Consider the following 19830-nt stretch of genomic DNA (forward strand, 5'->3'; position numbering starts at 1 on the left):
CTGAAGTCTGAAAGAGGACCTTGAATCCCTTAAAACTAGAGACAGAGGCAGCCGTGAAGCCAGTGGTCCTCTACAAGAGCAATATGGACTCAACCATTGAGCAGTCTCTTCAGCCCCTAAGAACAAAAGCCCCTCATGGTGCTTGCTTTTAAAGAAATGTAGACAAACGTAGTCCTACGGAAGGTTGTGATTAAGCGCTGGGTGTCGGTGAGCCATAGATGAGCAGAGCTGACGCTGCCAAGTCGTAGCTAACAAATGGACGGTTCTCCGCAAAAATAACCCAGTCACTTAGCATCTTGAGCTCCCAACTAGCCCTTAGGACAAGTGGTCACTCGGGAAGACGCTGATCACGGGACTACTAGGGCGGCGTGTGCGCATGCGCATGCGGCAGGGCGCAACTCCGCCCCGCAACCTGTGCGGGATTCTGTGTGGCCCTGTACGGTAGGCAACATGAGACTGGAAGCGATCCGCTACTCGCCGGGCTCGCTGCAGATCCTCGACCAGCTGCAGCTGCCGGAGCACTGCCACTATGAGACGCTGAGCTCCGTGCAGCAGGCCAGGGAAGCGATCCGCGCCATGAAGGTGCGCGGCGCTCCCGCCATCGCGCTGGTGGGTTGCCTCAGCCTGGCTGTAGAGCTGCAGGCGGGTGCGGGCGGTCCGGGGCTCGCCGCTCTGGTGGCCTTCGTGCGAGACCAGCTGAGCCTCCTTGTCGCCGCCCGGCCCACAGCTGTCAACATGGCCCGCGCCGCCCGCGATCTGACTCACATGGCGGCCCGAGAGGCGGAACTAGAGGGTGCTACTGAAGAGACCGTGCGGGAAAGGTACGGGATCCTGGACCAGACACTGCACCAAACTGAAGCTGTTGACCTCCCTTTTCCATTCTGATGCCAGGGAGCAGGCGCAGTGCATGCATGTACCGTGTCCAGGGGCCCACAGACAGGATTGGAGTCCATCTCTGCTCTGTTCCCCCAAGTCCTTGAATTCAGCCTATTAGCAGCGCCACACCAGTTTCATTACACCGGTTCTGTCTGTCATGTTTGCCTTGAAGTCTTGTGTGTTCTGCCTTGCTTTCCTCTCTACCTTTTTCTTTCACATCCCACTTCCAGTCAAATCACTTTATTCTGACTACCTTTCTGTTACACCTGCCTCTGACCTGAAACTGGACTGTAGAGCATTAAAGCACTAGAGTTAGAATTCCATCAACAGGTTCCTGCTCCTTCCCCTCCTCTTCTGTAAAAACACCTTTTTCCTGATTCTGCCCCTCTTGTTCATCAACTGCCTCTCTCACCTTAACGTCATCATCACAGAGGTAAAAGGTTTCCTTGTCTTTACTGTTGCACCCCACCCCCAGCACCTGGCTCACATATGGCAGTTGTGTCCTCAGAGAAGCTCTAAGGACCCCACAGCTTTAAAGGTTTAACTTTTAAAGTTAGCCAGTTCCCTTCCAACAGTGCTAAGAGCTTCTTTTGTCCCCAGAGTGATCCGCTTTGCCGAGGACATGTTGGAGAAAGACCTCAAAGATAACCGGAGCATTGGCGACTTGGGAGCCCGCCATCTCCTAGAGCAGACCAACCCCAGGGGTGGCAAGGTGACTGTGCTGACCCACTGTAACACCGGTGCTCTGGCCACTGCCGGCTACGGTACAGCATTAGGTGAGGACACCTTCAATTGTCAGGGCATGGGAGAGTCTTGGGGTGCAAGGCAAAGCAACTGGAGCTGGAGGTGTAGTTCAGTGACAAGTGTTGGGATTAGAAATCGCAGCTTGAATCCGGACAAACCACACCAGGCCAACATGGTCCCACGTGGAGGAGGACGACAGAGACAAGGGGGGTGAGGGGGGTCGAGAAGAGAGAAAAAGAGAAGAAGAGGAAGAGGGCAGAAAGGGTCTGCCTTTTATTTGAAATGTGATATAATTGCTCCCAGGTGAAGGTGGGAGTTGAACCAAAGGGAATTTATGGCCGTTGCCATGGCAACAGATGCTCAGGTGCTGTCACTGCCATCTAAGACTGGCTCAAAAGTTTAAAAGCATGGACCCCTCCTGCAAAGACCTATTAAGTTCTCAGCACCCACAGTAGCTACCTGCAACACGGAACACCCAACACCCTCTTCTGGCCTCTGTGGGCACAAGCACTTACATGCATGGAGACACGCACACACAGAATTAAAAATAAACACTTTAGGGATGGAGAGATGACTCAGCGGTTAAGAGCACTGACTGCTGAGTTCAATTCCCAGCAACCACATGGTGGCTCTCAACCATCTGTAATGGGATCTAGTGACCTCTTCTGGTGTGTCTGAAGACAGCTGCAGTGTCCTCGTAAATAAAATATATCTTAAAAAATAAAAGTAAATAAACACTTTAAAAGAGTACATACTTAACTTAGTATATACTAAATCCAGGATTTAGTCCCCAAAACCCAAAAGAAGAAACGACTTCAGCTACAAAAGTGTGAATATTAGTTTAGTTTTGTTTTTTCAAATAATGCTTTGTGTATATGAGTGGTTTTGCCTGCTGTGTGCATCTACACCATGCATGTACCTTATGCCCAGAAGACAGAAGATGGTGTTGGATTCCCTGAAGCTAGAGGAACAGATGGTTGTGAGCCACCCTGTGGGTATTGGGAACCAAACCCAGGTCCTCTGTAAGAGCAGCAAGTGTTGCTAGCCACGGAGCGGCCTTTTTTTTTTTTTTTTTTTTTGGTTCTCTTTTTTTTTTTTCGGAGCTGGGGACCGAACCCAGGGCCTTGCGCTTCCTAGGCAAGCGCTCTACCACTGAGCTAAATCCCCAACCCCCAACGGAGCGGCCTCTTCAGTCCAGCATATTAGTTTATTCTTTTTCCCCACCCCCCAGTATATTAGCTCCTGTACAAAAACACTTGGGAAGTCATCTGCAGGTGTGAGCTCATCAAGGGTCTCAACCAGTGGCGTTAGGACCCTGTCCCTCCTCTCGCACACGGATTGAAGTAGTTCTGCCATCAGAAATTAGAAACGTCCCCTGGGTCACCTGCCCGGCCTGGCCACATACCTACAGAAGGGGCATAGCGTCAACTCCCAGAGGACAGGGGAGCAGAGAATGACACACCCTGAGTAAGTAGCCACGAGATAGAGATTTGGGAGCCAAGGTGCAGATTCCTCTTGGCCCTTGGTTCTCAAGAAAGCTCTGCTCTCTGCCAGAGGCCAGCACGCTTGATCTTGGGACCCCAGATCTTCAGAACGAGGCTCCCATTTATTGACTCAGCCAGCAATCATTAAGCAACGACTGAGCCATGGAGAGACACTAGGCTCCTGCAGCCTGGAATACGAGGGATGACAGGGGGTTCCATCCATTCCCAGCACTGCAGAACACACAGAAGATAAACTATTAGCAGTCGCTAAGAACCACTCAGCGGGCTAGGGCAAAGAAGAGCATCTTTCAAGGCTTACCCTGAGCCATATAGCAAGACCCTGCCTCAACAATGACAAGGGCACGGCAGGGACTAAAGATCAGAATGGTGGGGTTGCTATGTGAGACTGAGGCGCCTCGGGGTGTCAGGACGGAGATGTAAAGATGAGGTGGGAAGAGTGCGTCAGGCACAGGAAAGGCTGTGAACCACACTTGCAGCCCTGGCCTGGGGATCACCCTGTGGGTCTGCCGGTCTGCCCACAGGTGTGATCCGCTCACTGCACGAGATGGGTCGACTGGAGCATACCTTCTGCACGGAAACCCGGCCCTACAACCAGGGAGCACGGCTGACAGCCTTCGAGCTGGTGTACGAGAAGATCCCTGCGACTCTCATCACTGACAGTATGGCCGCTGCAGCCATGGTACACCAGGGTGTGTCAGGTGAGTGGGCTGGGCACAGTGGGGCAGGTAACGCCTTGGGCATCCAGAACCAGGTATGTGACCTCCCTGATTCTCCCCCAACCCCCAGCTGTGGTGGTGGGAGCTGATCGTGTTGTTGCCAACGGAGACACAGCCAACAAGATAGGCACCTACCAGCTGGCCATCGTCGCCAAGCACCACGGTATCCCCTTCTATGTGGCTGCCCCCAGTTCATCCTGTGACCTCCGTCTGGAGACTGGAAAGGAGATTGTCATAGAGGAACGCCCCAGCCAGGAGCTGACTGACCTGAATGGAGTCAGGATTGCTGCACAGGGTAAGGTGTGGGGTTGGCACTCTGGGTAGTGTGAGCTTCAGTGGCATGAGCTGCCTGGCTCTTTCAAGCTACTCCTTGTCTGGATTCTGATGATGGAGGTTAAAGTCAAGGCCAGACTGTATAAATAGTACTGGGGTCGTGATGGAGCTCAGTAGGTAGAGAGTTGGGATAAGGACCTGAGTTTGGGGCTCAGAGCCAACTTTTTTTTTTTTTAAGAATTATTTATTTTATGAGAACACTGTAGCTGTCTTTAGACACACCTGAGTAGCATCGGATCCCATTAGAGATGGTTGTGAGCACCATGTGGTTGCTGGGAATTGTACTCAGGACCCCTGGAAGAACAGTCAATGCTCTTAACCACTGAACTATCTCTCTGGCCCCCTAGAACCAGCTTTTTAAAAATCCAGGTATGGTGGCCCCGGTTTGTAATCCTAGTACTGGGGAGGCAAAACTGGCAGCTCCCTGGGGCTTTCGGCCAGCAGAATATGGTCAGTGAGCCCAGGTTCAGTGAGAGACCCTGTCTCAATAAGTTGGACAGTTCCTGAGGTACCACAACTAAGGTTTGCCCAAGGCCTCTATATGCAAGAAAATGTACACACATATAAAGAATTGTGCTAGGTGTGGTAATCCCAACATTCCAGAAGCCCAGGCAGGAGGAGCCACACAAGTTCAAGATGATACAAGTGAGTTTTGGGCAGTGTAGGCTACCAAATGATGCCCTGTCAGAAAAGCATAAATCCAACAAATTTCAACCTGCACAGATATCTGCATAGAAAGCCAGGGGTAGTGGTTCATATACCATACCTGTGACCCCAGCACTGGGGAGGCTGAGGCAGGAGGACTGCTGAGAGTTCAGCGAACATAGTGAGACACACACACACACACACACACACACACACACACACACACACACACAAAATCTAAAAAATCAGAGCCAGATGGTGGTGGCAGCCATACACGCCTTTAATCCCAGCACTTGCAGAGACAGGCAGATCTTTGAGTTTGAGGCCAGCCTGGTCTACAGCATGAGTTCTAGGACAGCCAGAGCTACACAGAAACTCTGGGCCCTGGTGGCTGTTCAGGAGGTTGAGGCAGGAAGATCACCAGTTCAAGGCCAACCTAGTCAATATAAACTTTATCCCAAAATAAACATTTTAGAGACAGCCAATGGTGTAACTCAGGTATGTATGAAGGACATAACAGTATGTGCAAGACCTGAGATTTAACCCCGAAACTACATCAAAAACATTTTAAGTTAAAAACAACCAAAATGGGCTAGAGAGATGGCTCAGTGGTTAAGAGCACTGACTGCTCTTCCAGAGGTAATGGGTTCAAATCCCAGCAACCACATGGTGGCTCACAACCATCTGTAAGGGGATCTGATGCCCTATTCTAGTGTGTCTGAAGACAGCGACAGTGTACTTATTTATAGTAAATAAATGAATCTTTAAAAAATACAATCAAAACATATCATATACAGAAGTCTCAAAGAATAACAGACATTATAAAATAATTTGTTAATCTTGGTGGTGTACATCTGGTAAACCTAGCACTTAGGAGGTGGGAACAGGAAGGCCAGGACATCATAACCAGCCTTGGCTACATAGAAAATTTGAGGCAAGCCCAAGCTACATGTATGGTCCTGTGTTAGAGAAGTAATTACATTTTTTAAACTGGTTTTTGAAACATCTATGAAGGACTCCACCCCATCCTGAGAACCAGAAAAACAGATGCAACAGCGAAAGCACACCCATGTCTGCGTCGGTGCAAAGGCCCTGGGGTGGATTCTTAAAATTTTAGGGGCAGGCAAGAGTCGGGTAGAAATCATCCATAAGCTGAAGCCTGCTTGGACAGCACGATGAGGCTGTGCTCTCGCTTGGCCTCAGTGCTTGCATTTCTATGCATTATTTGGTGTCTGTGAATCTAGATTCTCAGGACTCTAAGGCCTAGGAATTACTGTGGGTGAGGGCAAATGCCAACAGCCAGAGAATTCTCAGGGCCAGCCCCCATCCTCACGTGCCCTCTCTCCCCTGCAGGAATCCGGGTTTGGAATCCTGCCTTTGATGTCACCCCCCACGAACTCATCACAGGCGGCATCATCACTGAGCTGGGTGTCTTTGCCCCTGAGGAGCTCCGTGCAGCCCTAAGCGCCACCATCTTCTCAGAGGGACAGACCCTAGATAGTCCCCAGATGTGACTAGCTGGCTTCCCCTGCCCTGCCTTCTTCTGGTTTTATAATAAAGTTCTCAAATGGCTACTCAAAGTTCATCTTCACCCACAGTCCCCTCCTCCAGCTGCAGGAGCAGCTATGGTTTGCCAGGCTCCTCCTTTGAATGATCTATGCATGGGGCAAAAGCCAGATGTGGGAGTCATACACCTATCATCCCAGCGCCTGGGAGGCTGAGGCAGGAAGATTTCTTTGAAGCTTAGGCTACTCCGGGTTATAGATTGAAACAAACACAAGTAGAGGTAATCAGGAGGGTCTCTTAGTTACATTCGAAGAGTTTTTGTCATTTCTGTTCTGTTTTTCTAGACAGGATTTCTCTGTGTGGCCCTGGCTATCCTGGAAAAATCTGTGGACCAGGCTGGTCTCAAAATCAGAGATCCTCCTGCCTCTGCCTCCCGAGTGCTGGGATTAAAGACGTGCACCACCGCTGCCTGGCTATTTCCTTTTATTTATGTGTGAGTGTTTTACATGCAAACTTCTGGTGCTCTCTGAGGCCAGAAAAAGGTACCAGATCTCCTGGAACTGGAATTACAGATGGTTGTGAGCTGCCATGTGAGCGCTGGGAACTAAACCCAGGTCCCCCGCGCTAGAGCAACAAGCCCTATAAAGAGGACACCAAAGTTCAGTAATCAGGATAAAGATTTGTGTTTTAAGACAGCCTCTTTGTGGGCTGGAGAGATGGCTCGGTGGTTAAGAGCACTGACTGCGGGGTTGGGGATTTAGCTCAGTGGTAGAGCGCTTGCCTAGGAAGCGCAAGGCCCTGGGTTCGGTCCCTAGCTCCAAAAAAAAGAACCAAAAAAAAAAAAAAAAAAAAAAAAAAAAGCACTGTCTGCTCTTCCAGAGGTCCTGAGTTCAATTCCAGCAACCACATAGTGACTCACAACCATCTGTAATGAGATCAGATGCCCTCTTCTGGTGTGTCTGAAGACAGCTACATAAATCAGAAAAAAAAAAAAAAAAAAAAAAAAAAAAAAAAAAAAAGACAGTCTCTTTGTAGCTCTGGCTTCCCTGGAATTGCATTGTGGACCAGGCTGGCCTGAAACTCATAGAGATCCACCTACCTCTGCCCCCTGAGCACCCTGAGCAAAAGGTCAAAGGTGTGAGCCCCTACAACCTGCTTTGCTTTATTTCTTGAACTCGACAATTAGGCTAGACTGCAACTTAACACTGGGATAGTAGGTGTGTGCAACTCAGGTTCTCATGCATAAACAATAAGCACTTTATCCCCTGGGCCATGTTCCTAGGCACCAGGTGCATGTTTTAAATTTTTTAAAATTAAAGAGAACATAGCTGGGGCTTTAGCTGAGACAGCTCTTGTGCCGCAAGTATGCGACTGCTATCTGTCCTCAACCCAGCTGCAAAATTAATGCATCATCATAACCTAAGAGTTTTGTTTTTTTTTTTTTTTTTTTTTTTTTTTTTTTTTTTTTTTTTTTTTTAGTGACATCTTTATTCTGTGCGTGTGTCCTGTGATCTAAAGGAGTCAGGTCTCAGCCTCCCAAGTGCTGATATTAAACGTTTGAACTTTTATGCATAAAAACCACATATTCTATAATACCAAATATGATTTTACCCCTGAAAATGTTAACATAATTTTCGTTCCAACTTTTTGGACAGCTGTTCTTGAAGTGTACCGCTCTGTGTTTGTGAAGCCTTGAGCCTTTGCGTCCCACTCTAGCCAATGACGTCCCGCGACTTCCGGCTCTCGTTGCCCCGCCTCTTCCGGCTTTCGGTGGAACATGGCGCAGGGACAACGCAAGTTCCAGGCGCAGAAACCTAAAAGCAAGGCGGCGGCGGCGGAGCGGAGCCGTGGGCCGCGGAAAGGCGGTAAGGAACGGGGTGGGGAGGAGGGAGAGAGGACGACGAACTCCGGGAGGGCGGTCCAGGCTCACCGGCTGGTGCCTCTCCCCCAGGTCGAGTCATCGCTCCCAAGAAGGCGCGCGTTGTGCAGCAGCAAAAGTTGAAGAAGGTTAGTGAAGCGATGCAAGTGATCCGGGATGGCGGGCAGCTGAGAGGATTCCCAGCTGCAAGTCTGTGTCCTCCCTTGTTCCAAGAATCCTAGCCCCGCCCTTAGCTTCTGAGGGCTTCAGTTGCGCGTTAGGGACTGTCAGTAGAAAGCCTCGAGTTTTTGTTGTTTTTAATGTATATGAGTGTTTTGCCTCTGTGTGTGTGTGTGAGCGTGCGCGCCTTGTACCCGAAGAGGTTAGAAGAAGATGTCCAAAACCCTAGAACTAGAGTCATTAGCGGTTTTTGAGCCATCATATGTGTGCTGGGAACTAAATCCTCGTCTTAAGAGTCAGAAGTGCTAAAGGCGGGTTTGACAGCCCAGGCCTTTAATCCCAGCACTAAAGAAGCAGAGGCAGGAGGATCTCTGAGTTCAAGCAAGCCTGGTCCAGGACAGCTAGGCTACACGAACACTGTCTTGGAATAAATGTATGTATGTATGTATGTATGTATGTATGTATGTATGTGTGTGTATGTATGTATATGTGCGTATGTATGTGTGTGCTTTTAACAGCGGAGTGATGTTCTAACCTCCAAAATAATGTTTTAATTATGTGTGTACGAGTGCGTATGCCCATAGAGGCCAGAAGAGGGCATCAAATCTCCTGGAGTTGCAGTATGAGCTATGAGCCTGACCTGGGTGTGAGGTACACAACTCAAGTCCTCCGAGAGAGAAGTATGTGCTCTTAAGCTCTGACCCACTCCTCCAGCCGGACTTGTTATCTTTTGTTCTGTCTGCTTCTGTGCTTTGGAGATAGATAGCCCACAAGCCTGGGCTAGCCTGGAGCTCTACAGCCTAGCCTCCAGAGTGCTGCTGTAACTGGTGTGGACCACCCAGCCCTGTTTCTGTAATGCTGCGGATTAAATTCAGACTTGTGCAGACTCGGAGCTCTGCTAATTGTTTCTAGCACCCACAAGGCAGCTCGCAATCATCCCTAACTCCAGTCCTAGGGGATTTCCAGTGCCTTCTGCTCTGCAGGCACATGTGGTACACAGACATGCATGCAGACAAAACACTCATATGCAAAAATAAAAACATAATAAGAAGTACTAAGAAATAAGCTCCAATCTGGCTTCAATCTTAAGCTCATTCTGTCTCCCCAGAGATTTCCCCAAGCAGGTTACCCAATAGCTTGCTCTGCTCCGTGGGCTACCTACTTTCAGGGTCTAAGTGAGCTCCTCCCACAGCCCGCCACTTGACCTTTTGCCCTCTTGGGTTCAGATGGCATCCCTGAACATGGTTCATATCCAGTCTGGTCCCTTTGGCATAGATCCAGAATCCACCTGCTTCTGCCCCATTATCTCCCACCCACCTTCAAGGGAAGCTCCTAGCCAACTCTACTCCCTGCTACAGCAGCTTAGGCACCTGCCAGTGCTCAAAACTGGTTCCCTTTCTATCCAGAACCTTCCATGCTCATGGCTTCTTCCTGCTCAGCAAAAGCCCAAGTCCTTCACCTCCTAGTCCTCATTGCATTTCATCCTTTGGCCTGTCCCGCTTTCTCCCAGATTCTACACGGAGTGCTCACATAGCACACAGTGTCCCTGGAACCTTTTATTAGCAGTACTTTTTCTCATGCTCTCATGACTGACACAGTGCTGTCTATCCCAGAACTCCTGTGCTCACCCCCACGAAGCCGTCATGGTCATAGGAGCTCAGGCAGAGCAGGGGTAGCTGCCAGTGACTTAAAGTGGCTCACTTGGAGCCCTAGGAAAGTAGGTAAGAACAGAAAGGACTATCACCATTACCCTTGGCTTTGGAATCCTGGGCAGGTGCCTATTAATGCAGAGCCTCTGTTTCCCCATCTGTAAAATGGGTGTGAGCAAAGATAGAGATGGGAGGATTTGGTTTGCTTTTGACCTCAGCATGGTAGCATACAGACCTGCAGGGGTGAGTCAGGGCAGGAAGATCTTGAGTCTGAAGTTAATCACAACGAACAAAAGGAAGGCGTGTGTATATTCGGGCTAGGAAGAGTAAGGGATTCTCTGTGTCCTCCCACAGAGCCTGGAAGTAGGGATCCGGAAGAAGATTGAGCATGATGTGGTGATGAAGGCCAGCTCCAGCCTGCCTAAGAAGCTTGCGCTGCTGAAGGGAGCATCAAAGAAGACAGGGGCCACCCCTGGCAAGACACCATCCTGAAGGCACTGGGACTTTGCAGGTGACCCCACAGGCTGGCTGGACTTGAGGGAAGATCCTGCTCCAGTCCTGTTGGACCTTGGAACAGCAGGCAATGGCAAAGCTCCAGGCTAGCTCCCCAGTGCTGAAGAGCGCTCCGCTCCCTCTGCTGCTGTGACGGGGTCTGGCTGTTGTCTCTCCATCAGGGCAGTGCAGAGAGTGTTCGTGACTAGATGGTAATACTCTCTCCCTAGGTGCTGGGCCCCCACCCCAGTCATCTAATGTCAGCCATCATTGTCTGTATCTCCAGTGAGGCACCACCTCCTCCTGTCACACCAGTAATCAGAGCCACTTGGGGACGCTCCAGCGATATCCAATAAAGCTGTGTGCACAGAGGCTATGTGCCGTTCCTGTGCTTTCCTGACCTTGAGGGACTCACACCACTGTAGTCACTCAGACCTGCTGGACTACATGTTGATCGTGTCATATGCAGGGTGCTTGACCAGGTGGCATCTTCCGTGTTGTGGCCCTGGGGCAAGCATTGAGTGTGCTGCTGGCCTATCCCTTTGTGCCCGGCTAAGGAGTTCACCCACTAAGGAGCAGAAACTTGCCTGGTCACCAGTGACTGCCCAATGTTGGTCAGGATTTACTGTCGAGACGGCTTAGTGCTCCCGGGCTGGCTTCTGACTCACCTTAGCCAGCTGCTGGGGATCTGATCCACTTGGTGTGTGCTAAGCAAGCACCTGAGACACACCCGGTGCACTTCGAGAGCACAGGAAGGACCTGCTGGGCTTTAGTCATACCAGGACACAGTTGCCGTCCTACGAGGCAGGGCTCCCTTAGAGGCTGGGTTGTTATTGCCTCCGCTTCTTGCTTGTGATGGGGTAGTGTCCGGGCATGCAGCTTCCTGCCAGACCAACCTTCTGGCTGCCTCACCACAGATCTAGAAGAGTGGATATAACCCCCAGAACCATGAGCTCATCAGTGGCCTGAGTTGGGTTTAGCTTGGTTCTCAGACAGGGTCTCCCTGTGTAGACCAGACTGGCCTCAAACTCAGACCTGTACCTGCCTCTGCCTCCCAAGTTCTGAGATTAAAATGCCTAAGGGCCTGTGTAATTTTTCTGTATGTTGTCTATGTGCACATAAGTACGGGTGCCCAAGGAGGCAAGAGGCACCCCATCATCTAAGGTTAGAATCCGGCAGCTGTGAGCTGCCCTACATGGGTGCAAAGAGAAGTGGGAGCTGTGACCTGCTGGGCTCTCTGGCTGTCAGGTGTTTATGGTAGTAACACTAGGATGGCTGGGCGTGGTGGTGCATGCCTTTAATCCCAGTGCTCAGGAGGCAGGGCCGTCGGAGCTCTGAGTTCCAGGCCAGCCTGGTGTACAGGGAATTTCCGAGCCGTTTGAGTTACATAGACCCTGTGGAAAACAACAGAATCTTAGCCGTCTGTCGACCGGACTAGTGGACCTCAGCTCTGGGTACGCAGCGGCACTCGCAGAGGAGTGATGCAGGAGTAGTGGCTGGGTAACGACCACCTGACCGAAGGCAACATGGGAGCCCGGATGGAAGGAACAGCCTGCAGGAACGCCTATCCAGTGCCTGCACTGGAAAGCTCCAATCAAGCCTTCCCACATGCTCCAAACAACAGGCTGGTGACTTGAACAGAGCTCTCTGGCGCTGTGACACCACTTAGTCCCTATCATGTAAGCAAATCCAATAAATGCCTTTGTATTATATTCTGTCAGTTTCCCCAAGAACTCAGGGAAACAAACATTCCCATGGTTACTCAGACCAGTCTTTGTATTAACTGGGCTGGGCAAGAAATTGCTCCAGCCACCGTGGAATATTATTCAGCCGAATAAATGGAATGAGGGGCTAGAAAGAGAGTTGAGTGGGTAAGGATTTGCCACTAGGTTTAACAACCTGAGTTCAGTCCCCAGAGCCCACATGGTAGGAGAACCAAAAGCAAGTTGTCCTACGACCTCCACCCTTGCACCGTGGCATGCGAGGGCTCCAACGTATTCACGTGTGGATAGAGGTGAAATGGAGGCTTGGGAAGATGGCTGCCCCTATGCTTAATGCTGTAACGGAGGAGCCCATTTTAGCGCCCAGCACCCACAGCAGCTCACGATGCCTGTAACTTCAGTTCCAGGGTATCCAATGTCTTGTTTGGTTGGGTTGGTTTGTTTGTTTGTTTTTTGAGAAGGGATCTCTATGTAGTCCTGGCTGTTCTCTACAGCTCAGTAGACCAGGCTGGCCTTGCACTCAGAAACCCAGATGCTTCTGCCACACAAGTGCTGAGATTAGAGAGATGTGCCACCACTGCCTGCCCCGGCTTTTCAAAAGCCCTCTGTTCCATGGGCAGGACACACACATGGTGTACTTCCGTGTGTAAGAACACTTACTGAAAATATTTGAAGTATGCAGGGTATGGTGGTTTATGTCTTAATCCTAGCACTCAGGAGGCAGAGCCAGGCAGTTTTCTATGAATTCAAAACTAGGCAGGGTTATGTGGAAAGACCCTGTCCAAAACCAAGAGAGGGGGAGAGGAGAAGAAGCACAGATCCCAGCTGCAACATAGGTGAGCCCTGGAAACACGTGCTGGCGCTGGCCATAGTGCTTACTTGCTTGTAGGGGTGGAGGTAGGAAAACAAGAAGTATAAGATCAGCCTCCACCACATGGCTCAAGGCAGCCCCCCTCCCCCCCTGATTAAAAATGGCCTGGTGGTACACTCCTTTATTCCCAGCACTCAGGAGGCAGAAGCAAAGGATTCTGTGAGGTTGCCCTTGTAAGAAACCAGGTGCGATAAGCAGGTCACTTGTATGAAAGGACAGAGCAGGTGGGACCCCGGAGAGGGCCATGGTGGACGGTGAACTGGGTTTCCTCCTAGTCTGACTAAAAGTTCTGGAACTAAACAGAGGTGAACATTGTACTGCAATGTGGCTTGCTCCTATGTCTGACAACAGCTCCTCTGGAGTCCCGTGATGACCGCAGAGCATCTCATTCTCCCCTTAGAAGACTGGGAGGCCAGGTGCCTGCAGTATGCCCACGAGTAAGCAAGAGCATAGGCTTCATTCAGTTCAACTCAGAGACCTTTGTGGAACAGGCAGTTCAGGACCGTCCACACAGTCAAATGAGATCATGCTGACTCTTTGGACATACACATTTTTAGCTCCCCCACCCCCAAATGTAGCCATCAGTGGTGATGGGCACCTGCAAATTCTGCACTTGAAGAGCTGAGGCATGAGAGTGGCCTGCAGTGTAGGGCTTAGCAGGACCGCCCGTAGAGTTAAGACTGCCCGAAACCAAGAGCTGGGGTATCAGTGGTAGAAAGCTTGCCTGCCACTAGCAAGTGGTCACTTTTGTGGGGTTTAAGGGTCTTCTTTATTTGAGACAGGACAGGATCTCACTAGGTACCCCTGGCTGACTTCGAACTACGTAGACCAAGCTGGTCTCTAACTCACAGAGATCCCACCTCTGCCTCCTCGGTGCTGAAATGTAAAAGATTAAAGTGCTGGGTCCACCACCAGACCTTGTTTGCGTTTGGTCTGGTACTGGGGATGAACCCCAGGGCTTCCACAAGCTGGAGCTAGCCTTCAGCCCTGCCTGTCTCCCCTGCCTTCTGTATTCGTTGCTGAGGCCAAGAAGTGTGCTTTCTTCAGGTCCCTCCCTCCTAGACCTGTATAGACCGTGGCCTGTGAGCTGGTGTGTGTGCAAGGGAAAAAAGAAAGGGCATCTCCTGCAGAGAAAGTAGGGAACTGCGCTGGCCTCTCCACATACCACAAACTGCCCACTTTGCCCTGCTGCTGCTGCCTTTGAACTTGCTGGCCAGCCTATGCTGTGAGCCCCAGCAGGAGAGCCCAGTGCTGACTAGGGAGCCACAGCTCATCAGGAGCCACACAGCTCCACAGCTCCACACCTTGCCCCTCTGAGCCACTGACATTGCCACATAGCACAGGAGGATTCTTGAGTGTGCACTCTATGTATGTGTGAGAGTGTTTGGCCTGAATATGTCTGTTCATGACATGTGTCCCTAGTGCCAGAAGGAAGATTGGATCCCCTAGAAGTGAGTTATAGATATTTTTGTAAGCTACCATGTGGGTGCCGGGGAATGACCTCTGAAAGTGTAGCCAGTGCTCTTGGCCTCTGTGCTATCTCCCCAGCCCCTGGAATGCCTTCTTTTTCACCCACCTTTATAGAATAGGGAAAAGCAGGAGACCCGTGGAACCTGGCTCTGAGCCACTGGCAGGCCCTTGGGACCCAGCCAACCTTGCCCCCAACTAGCCTTGGGGCAAACCAAGAAACTGGGAACAGCTGCCCTGTGGCTCTGATGCCAACTTGGTGGGCCTCTTCAAAAGGCCCAGTGGCCAGGGATCTGGAATAATGGCACGCCTGTCCCTTAGGACTCCTTGGTAACCTTTCTCCTCATTTCCTTTCTCCACCATGCCAATAGTTCTTGAATCTCAAATTCTACATGAAGGGGTTTTGTTCTTGTGTTCTAGACAGTGATGTATAGCTCAGGTGAGCTTCAAACTTGACATGTCCCTACCTTATTAGCCCATGCTGTGATGACAGACAGGCCTGGCCACCTCTTGGCTGCATGTGTGAGACCATCGGCTAGTCATTTAACCTCTTTGAGCCACCACGACCCCATCTATTTAAAATGGAGACCGAGGGCTAGGGAACCATCAAATGTGATTTCATGCACAAGTTTTTCTCTATCTGGAATACCACTTCTGGCAACTCTACCTATGAGCTTGTGTTTCCCAAAGGTTTCACAAAGCTGAAGTGGCCAGCAGGACTGCAGGGCTGTGGTGTCACCACAAGCAGCCCTGGCACGCCTGCGTCAGCTGGCTGCTGCTGGCAGATCAGGGGAGCCCTCAGGGTAGATCTGTTCCCCAAGATGCAGATCTGTGTCCCCTCCCTCATCTGAGCCTGTAGGGCAGCCCTACTTGGCCTGTGGATGGAGAGCGCTTGGGTTTAGGGTCAGGAGCTCCAGATGCCTAGACACTGAGCTCATGGCACAGACAGAGTAGACATGGACAGCTAGGACTTCCTGAAGCCAGAGCCTCTGGGCTCCAGCAGGGACGGGGCTGCCAGCGCAGAGACACCGCTGCCACCACCCTCCTTCCTAAGAGGGATGCTTGAAATACATCTTGAGATTTCAGGGGACACTCAACTTTCATGGGTCTATTCGGACCCCCCATGTTCTACTAGGGTCTCTGTGTGTCCACAGGCAGCTTCCTGGCCTCGCTGAACCACACTTCCCACATCCGTCCTGCTTTCTGACCCTTGTCTACTGTGATCCCAGACAACACGCACACAGCCTTTCTGTCCCCCAGCTGTCTCATTTGTGAGATGGGACCTTGTCAATATTTCTATCAACTGTGACAGAATGAAGAAAGTAAACAGCCAGGCATTCTGGAACACACCTGTCACCTCAGCCCTTGGGAGGCTGGGGCAGGAACATCAGGAGTTCAGAGCCAGCCTGGACTATATAATAAGTCCCAGGCCAGTGAAACCTTATATCACAAAGTGAAGGAGAACATAGGTGATAGAACCAGATGAATGCACAGGGTGGATCCTGAGTACACTGTGGTGGCACAGGCCTGTAAGTGCAACACTGCAGATATGTAGAGAACATCAGAAATTCAGGGTCATTCCCAATAACACAGGGTCCACTGAGACCCTGTCCATAAAGGAAATAAACCCTAAAAGCTCTCCGAATTTGGTGGTGATGTTCATGGTAGGACATTTGATGATGACTCCCCAGGAGCATGAGCAGACTCTGGCAAATTCCCTGGGTAGCTAGCCCCTAAGGCCCACTCAGAAGGGAGACCCTATGACCCTGGGACCCCTTCCCATGGGTCTGCCTTTGCCCCAGCATGTTCAACATGGAGGCCTTGACTGGCTATCCCAGCCATGCAAACTGAAAATTAAGAACAAAGATACCCAGTAATTCAGGGGCTTGCAAGCCTTTCAGACTACGTCTTCCTGAGGGGTAAATTTGGCAAGTGGATTCCCACCTGAGAAATGGAAAGCAGTTGTCACTGTCGTTGTGGCTAATGCTGTGGGGATTTTGTTTTCTTTTTCTGCCCCTCTTTGTAGACCAGCCTGGCCTTGAACTCACAGATCCACCGGCCTCTGCCTTCTCATGCCACCACCTCCTGGCCAGGGAATTCCATTCTTTTCTTCCCCTCACTCCCTTCTCCCTTTGTCCCTCTTCCCCTTCTTCCTTCTCCTTCTGTTATGGAGGATGGAACCCTGGGCCTAGCAAGCAAAGACAGCACCCTATCACAGAATGCACCCCAGTCAAGACCGTGTGTGTGCGTGTGTGTGTGGACGTCAGGTGACGACTTGTAGGATTTGATTTTCTCCTTTGATCTTTTTGGTTCTGGAGATCAAACTCAGTCAGGCTTGATAGCACTTTTATTGGCTGAGCCATCTTGCTGGGATCGAGGCAGTGGCTTTTTTCTTAAGGTTCATTTATTTAATGTATGAGTACACTGTACACTGTAGCTGTCTTCAGACACCCATTACAGATGGTTGTGAGCCACCATGTGGTTGTTGGGATTTGAACTCAGGACCTCGGGAGGAGCAACTAGAGCTCTTAACCTCTGAGCCATCTCTCCAGCCAGCAGTTGCTTCCTTAAGGCCAGCTAAGTCCCTCAAAAATGCAACATGAGGCAGTACAGAGATAACTTAGCAGGTTAACTTAGCAGCCCTTGCTGTTAGGGGACCTGATGCCCTCTTCTCTCCCCCATGGGTACTCTGTGCATGTGGTGCAGACATCTATGCAGGCAAAACGTCAAAACTCATAAAATAGAAATAAGTAAAAAGTTTCTTTAAATAGTTTGAAAGGGGGACTGGTGAGCTGGCTTGTAACCCATGCCAAGTGAAAGCACCAAACTGACCCCATCACATTGCCCCTGACCCCTACAGACACATTCTGTAAGACATGGTACAATAATAAATACACAATTTTAAAAATAATACAAGGGGTTGGGGATTTAGCTCAGCCGTAAAGCGCTTGCCTAGCAAGCGCAAGGCCCTGGATTCGGTCCCCAGCTCCGAAAAAAAAAAAAAAAAAAAAAAAAAGGAAGATTATTATAAAAAAAAAAATAGTGGATTAAAGGCACTGTGCTAGGCTTGTTGTATTTTGTTGGTTTTTTTTTTTTTTAGACTGTTTGATTATTATCTGTGTAAGAGCCCTGGCTGTCCTGGAACTCACTCTGTAGACCAGCCTGACCTTGAATTCAGAGAGATCTAACCACCTCTGCCTCCTGAGTGCTGGTATTAAAGGCGTGTGCCACCACCACCAGGCGAAGAATTTATATTATGTGTATAGGTGTTTTGTCTGCATGTCTGTCTGTGTGTCATGTGTGTATCATGTGTGTCTGTGTGTGTCTGTGTACCGTGTGTGTGCCCGGTACCTTGGAGACCACAGAGGATGTGACATCCCCTGGAGCTGGAGACACAGGCAGTTGTCGTGTTGGGAATTCAACTGAGGTCCTCTAGAAGAGCAGTTGGTGCCCTTAACTCTGAGCCCTCTCTCCCACCCTCTCTTTTCTTTTTTGTTTTGAAACAGGATCTCAATGTGTGTTCTAGGCTGCGGCTGAGCTCGCGGTGCTTGTGGCTCAGCCACCTCAGTGTCAGGATGACAGCCACACGCTAGCATAGCTGGCTTTCTAAAATGCCTAAGATTTGTTATTATTTTCATTATGGTGGTAGGGCATGCGTGTGCCACAGTGCATGTGTAGATCGGATGATACCTGTAAGGCCACGGGAATTGAGCTCAGGTCCTCTGAGTTGGTGGTGATCACCTTTGCCCACTGAACCAGTGGTTCCCAATCTGTGTGTTGTGACATCCCCCTCTTGGCATACCTCTGTCTCCAAAAATATCTGCATTACTATTCATAACAGTAGCAAACTTAAAGTTATGATATAGCAATGAAAATAATGTTATGGTTGGCGGTCACCACAACATGGACTGTATTAAAGTGTCACAGCATTAGGAATGTTGACAGCCGCTGTGTTAACTCATCTTACTCTAAAAAGTCTAAAAGAAACAACAATAAAAATTAAATAAACAAACAAACAAACATTTTTTAAAACCTTCAGGCCAGGGCAGGAGAGATGGCTCAGCGGTTAAGAGCACCCGACTACTCTTCCAGAAGTCCTGAGCTCAAATCCCAGCAACCACATGGTGGCTCACAACCATCTGTAATGAGATCTGGTGTCCTCTTCTGGTGTGTCTGAAGACAGCTACAGTGTACTTATATATAATAAATAAATATATCTTTAAAAATTAAAACCCTTCATGCTAGGCATGATGGTGGCACCCGCCTTTAATCCCAGCATTTGGGAGGCAGAGGCAGGTAGTTCTCTGTGAGTTTGTCCAGGACAGTGAGGGCTGGATGTTAAAGATTTCAATTTTTGTGCTGGTTGGTTGGGTTTTCTATTTTATTTTATTTTTTTGTCAACACAAGCTAGAGTCATCTGGGGAAACAGGAACTTTGGCTAAGAAAATCCCTCCATCAGACTGGCCTCTAAACAAGTCTGTGAAGGCATTTCTTAGTCAATAATTGGTGTGGGAAGACCCAGCCCACTGTGGGTAGAGCCATCACTGGGCAGGTGGTCCTGGGGTGTGTAAGAAAACAGGCTGGAAGCCATGGGGAGCAAAGCAGTGAGCAGTGTCCTCCTGTGGTTTCTGCCTCAGTTCCTGCCTCCAGCTTCTGCCCTGGTTTCCTTCAGTGATGACTTCCGATCAGGTCCTGTAAGCCAAATAAACCGTCCCCACCCCAATCTGCTTTCGGTTATGCTCTTTAACAATGCTATAGAAAGCCAGAACAAGTAAAGTGGCACACACCTTTAATCCCAGCGCTCAGGAGGCAGAGGCAGGTGAATCTCCGTGAGTTCGAGGTCAGCCTGGTCTACATAGAGAGAGCCTGTCTCAAAACACACAATCAAAAAGCAGACATAAAGAAACAAAGAAAACTAGGGCTGCTGTTACTGAGAAGGGCCCCTGCTGAGGATGTAAGATCCCCTGGAGCAGGAGTCATGTGGGTTCTGGGAATCACACTCAAGTCTTCTGGGCTCCATGGACCAATGCCATCTTTCCTCTGAGCCATCTTTCCAGTTCCTCCATTGTGTTCTCCCACCTACCACTTGAGCAGCCCTGTTTCAAGGGTTTACACACTACTTAGTAGTGGTGATTAGTTGCCACCGTAGAGGCCTGTCCAAAAGAAACCAGTGGGCCAATGCCAGAGTACAGTTGTGAGGCCTAGAGCAGGAATCAAGTTCCTAGTAAGCATCTGGGGACCAGGTTGGGTTTTTCCTGCTTTGAGGA

The 19830-nt window shown here is 49.9% G+C and overlaps 2 protein-coding genes across 3 annotated transcripts; both read left to right on the top strand.

The window, feature by feature from the left end:
* Positions 1-380: 380 nt before the first annotated feature.
* Positions 381-8113, top strand: Mri1 (methylthioribose-1-phosphate isomerase 1). Of its 2 annotated transcripts, none has more exons than XM_063277829.1 (5): positions 381-821; positions 1477-1652; positions 3647-3823; positions 3912-4136; positions 7981-8113. In XM_063277829.1, exons 1-5 carry the CDS (start codon positions 451-453, stop codon positions 8019-8021), a joined length of 990 nt encoding a protein of 329 aa, XP_063133899.1. In that variant the 5' UTR covers positions 381-450; the 3' UTR covers positions 8022-8113. The 2 variants fall into 2 exon arrangements, with proteins under 2 accessions (XP_063133899.1, NP_001010947.1); NM_001010947.2 differs by lacking the exon at positions 7981-8113 and adding an exon at positions 6173-6792 and having other exon boundaries at positions 399-821.
* On the top strand, positions 8097-10876 carry C19h19orf53 (similar to human chromosome 19 open reading frame 53). The gene is given in 3 exon segments (NM_198728.1): positions 8097-8190; positions 8277-8332; positions 10367-10876. Coding segments are annotated over 3 exon segments (282 nt in total). The 5' UTR covers positions 8097-8102; the 3' UTR covers positions 10505-10876.
* The last annotated feature ends 8954 nt before the right edge of the window (positions 10877-19830 follow it).

This window comes from Rattus norvegicus, chromosome 19 (assembly GCF_036323735.1).
Source record: "Rattus norvegicus strain BN/NHsdMcwi chromosome 19, GRCr8, whole genome shotgun sequence".
NCBI classification, from domain to species: domain Eukaryota; kingdom Metazoa; phylum Chordata; class Mammalia; order Rodentia; family Muridae; genus Rattus; species Rattus norvegicus.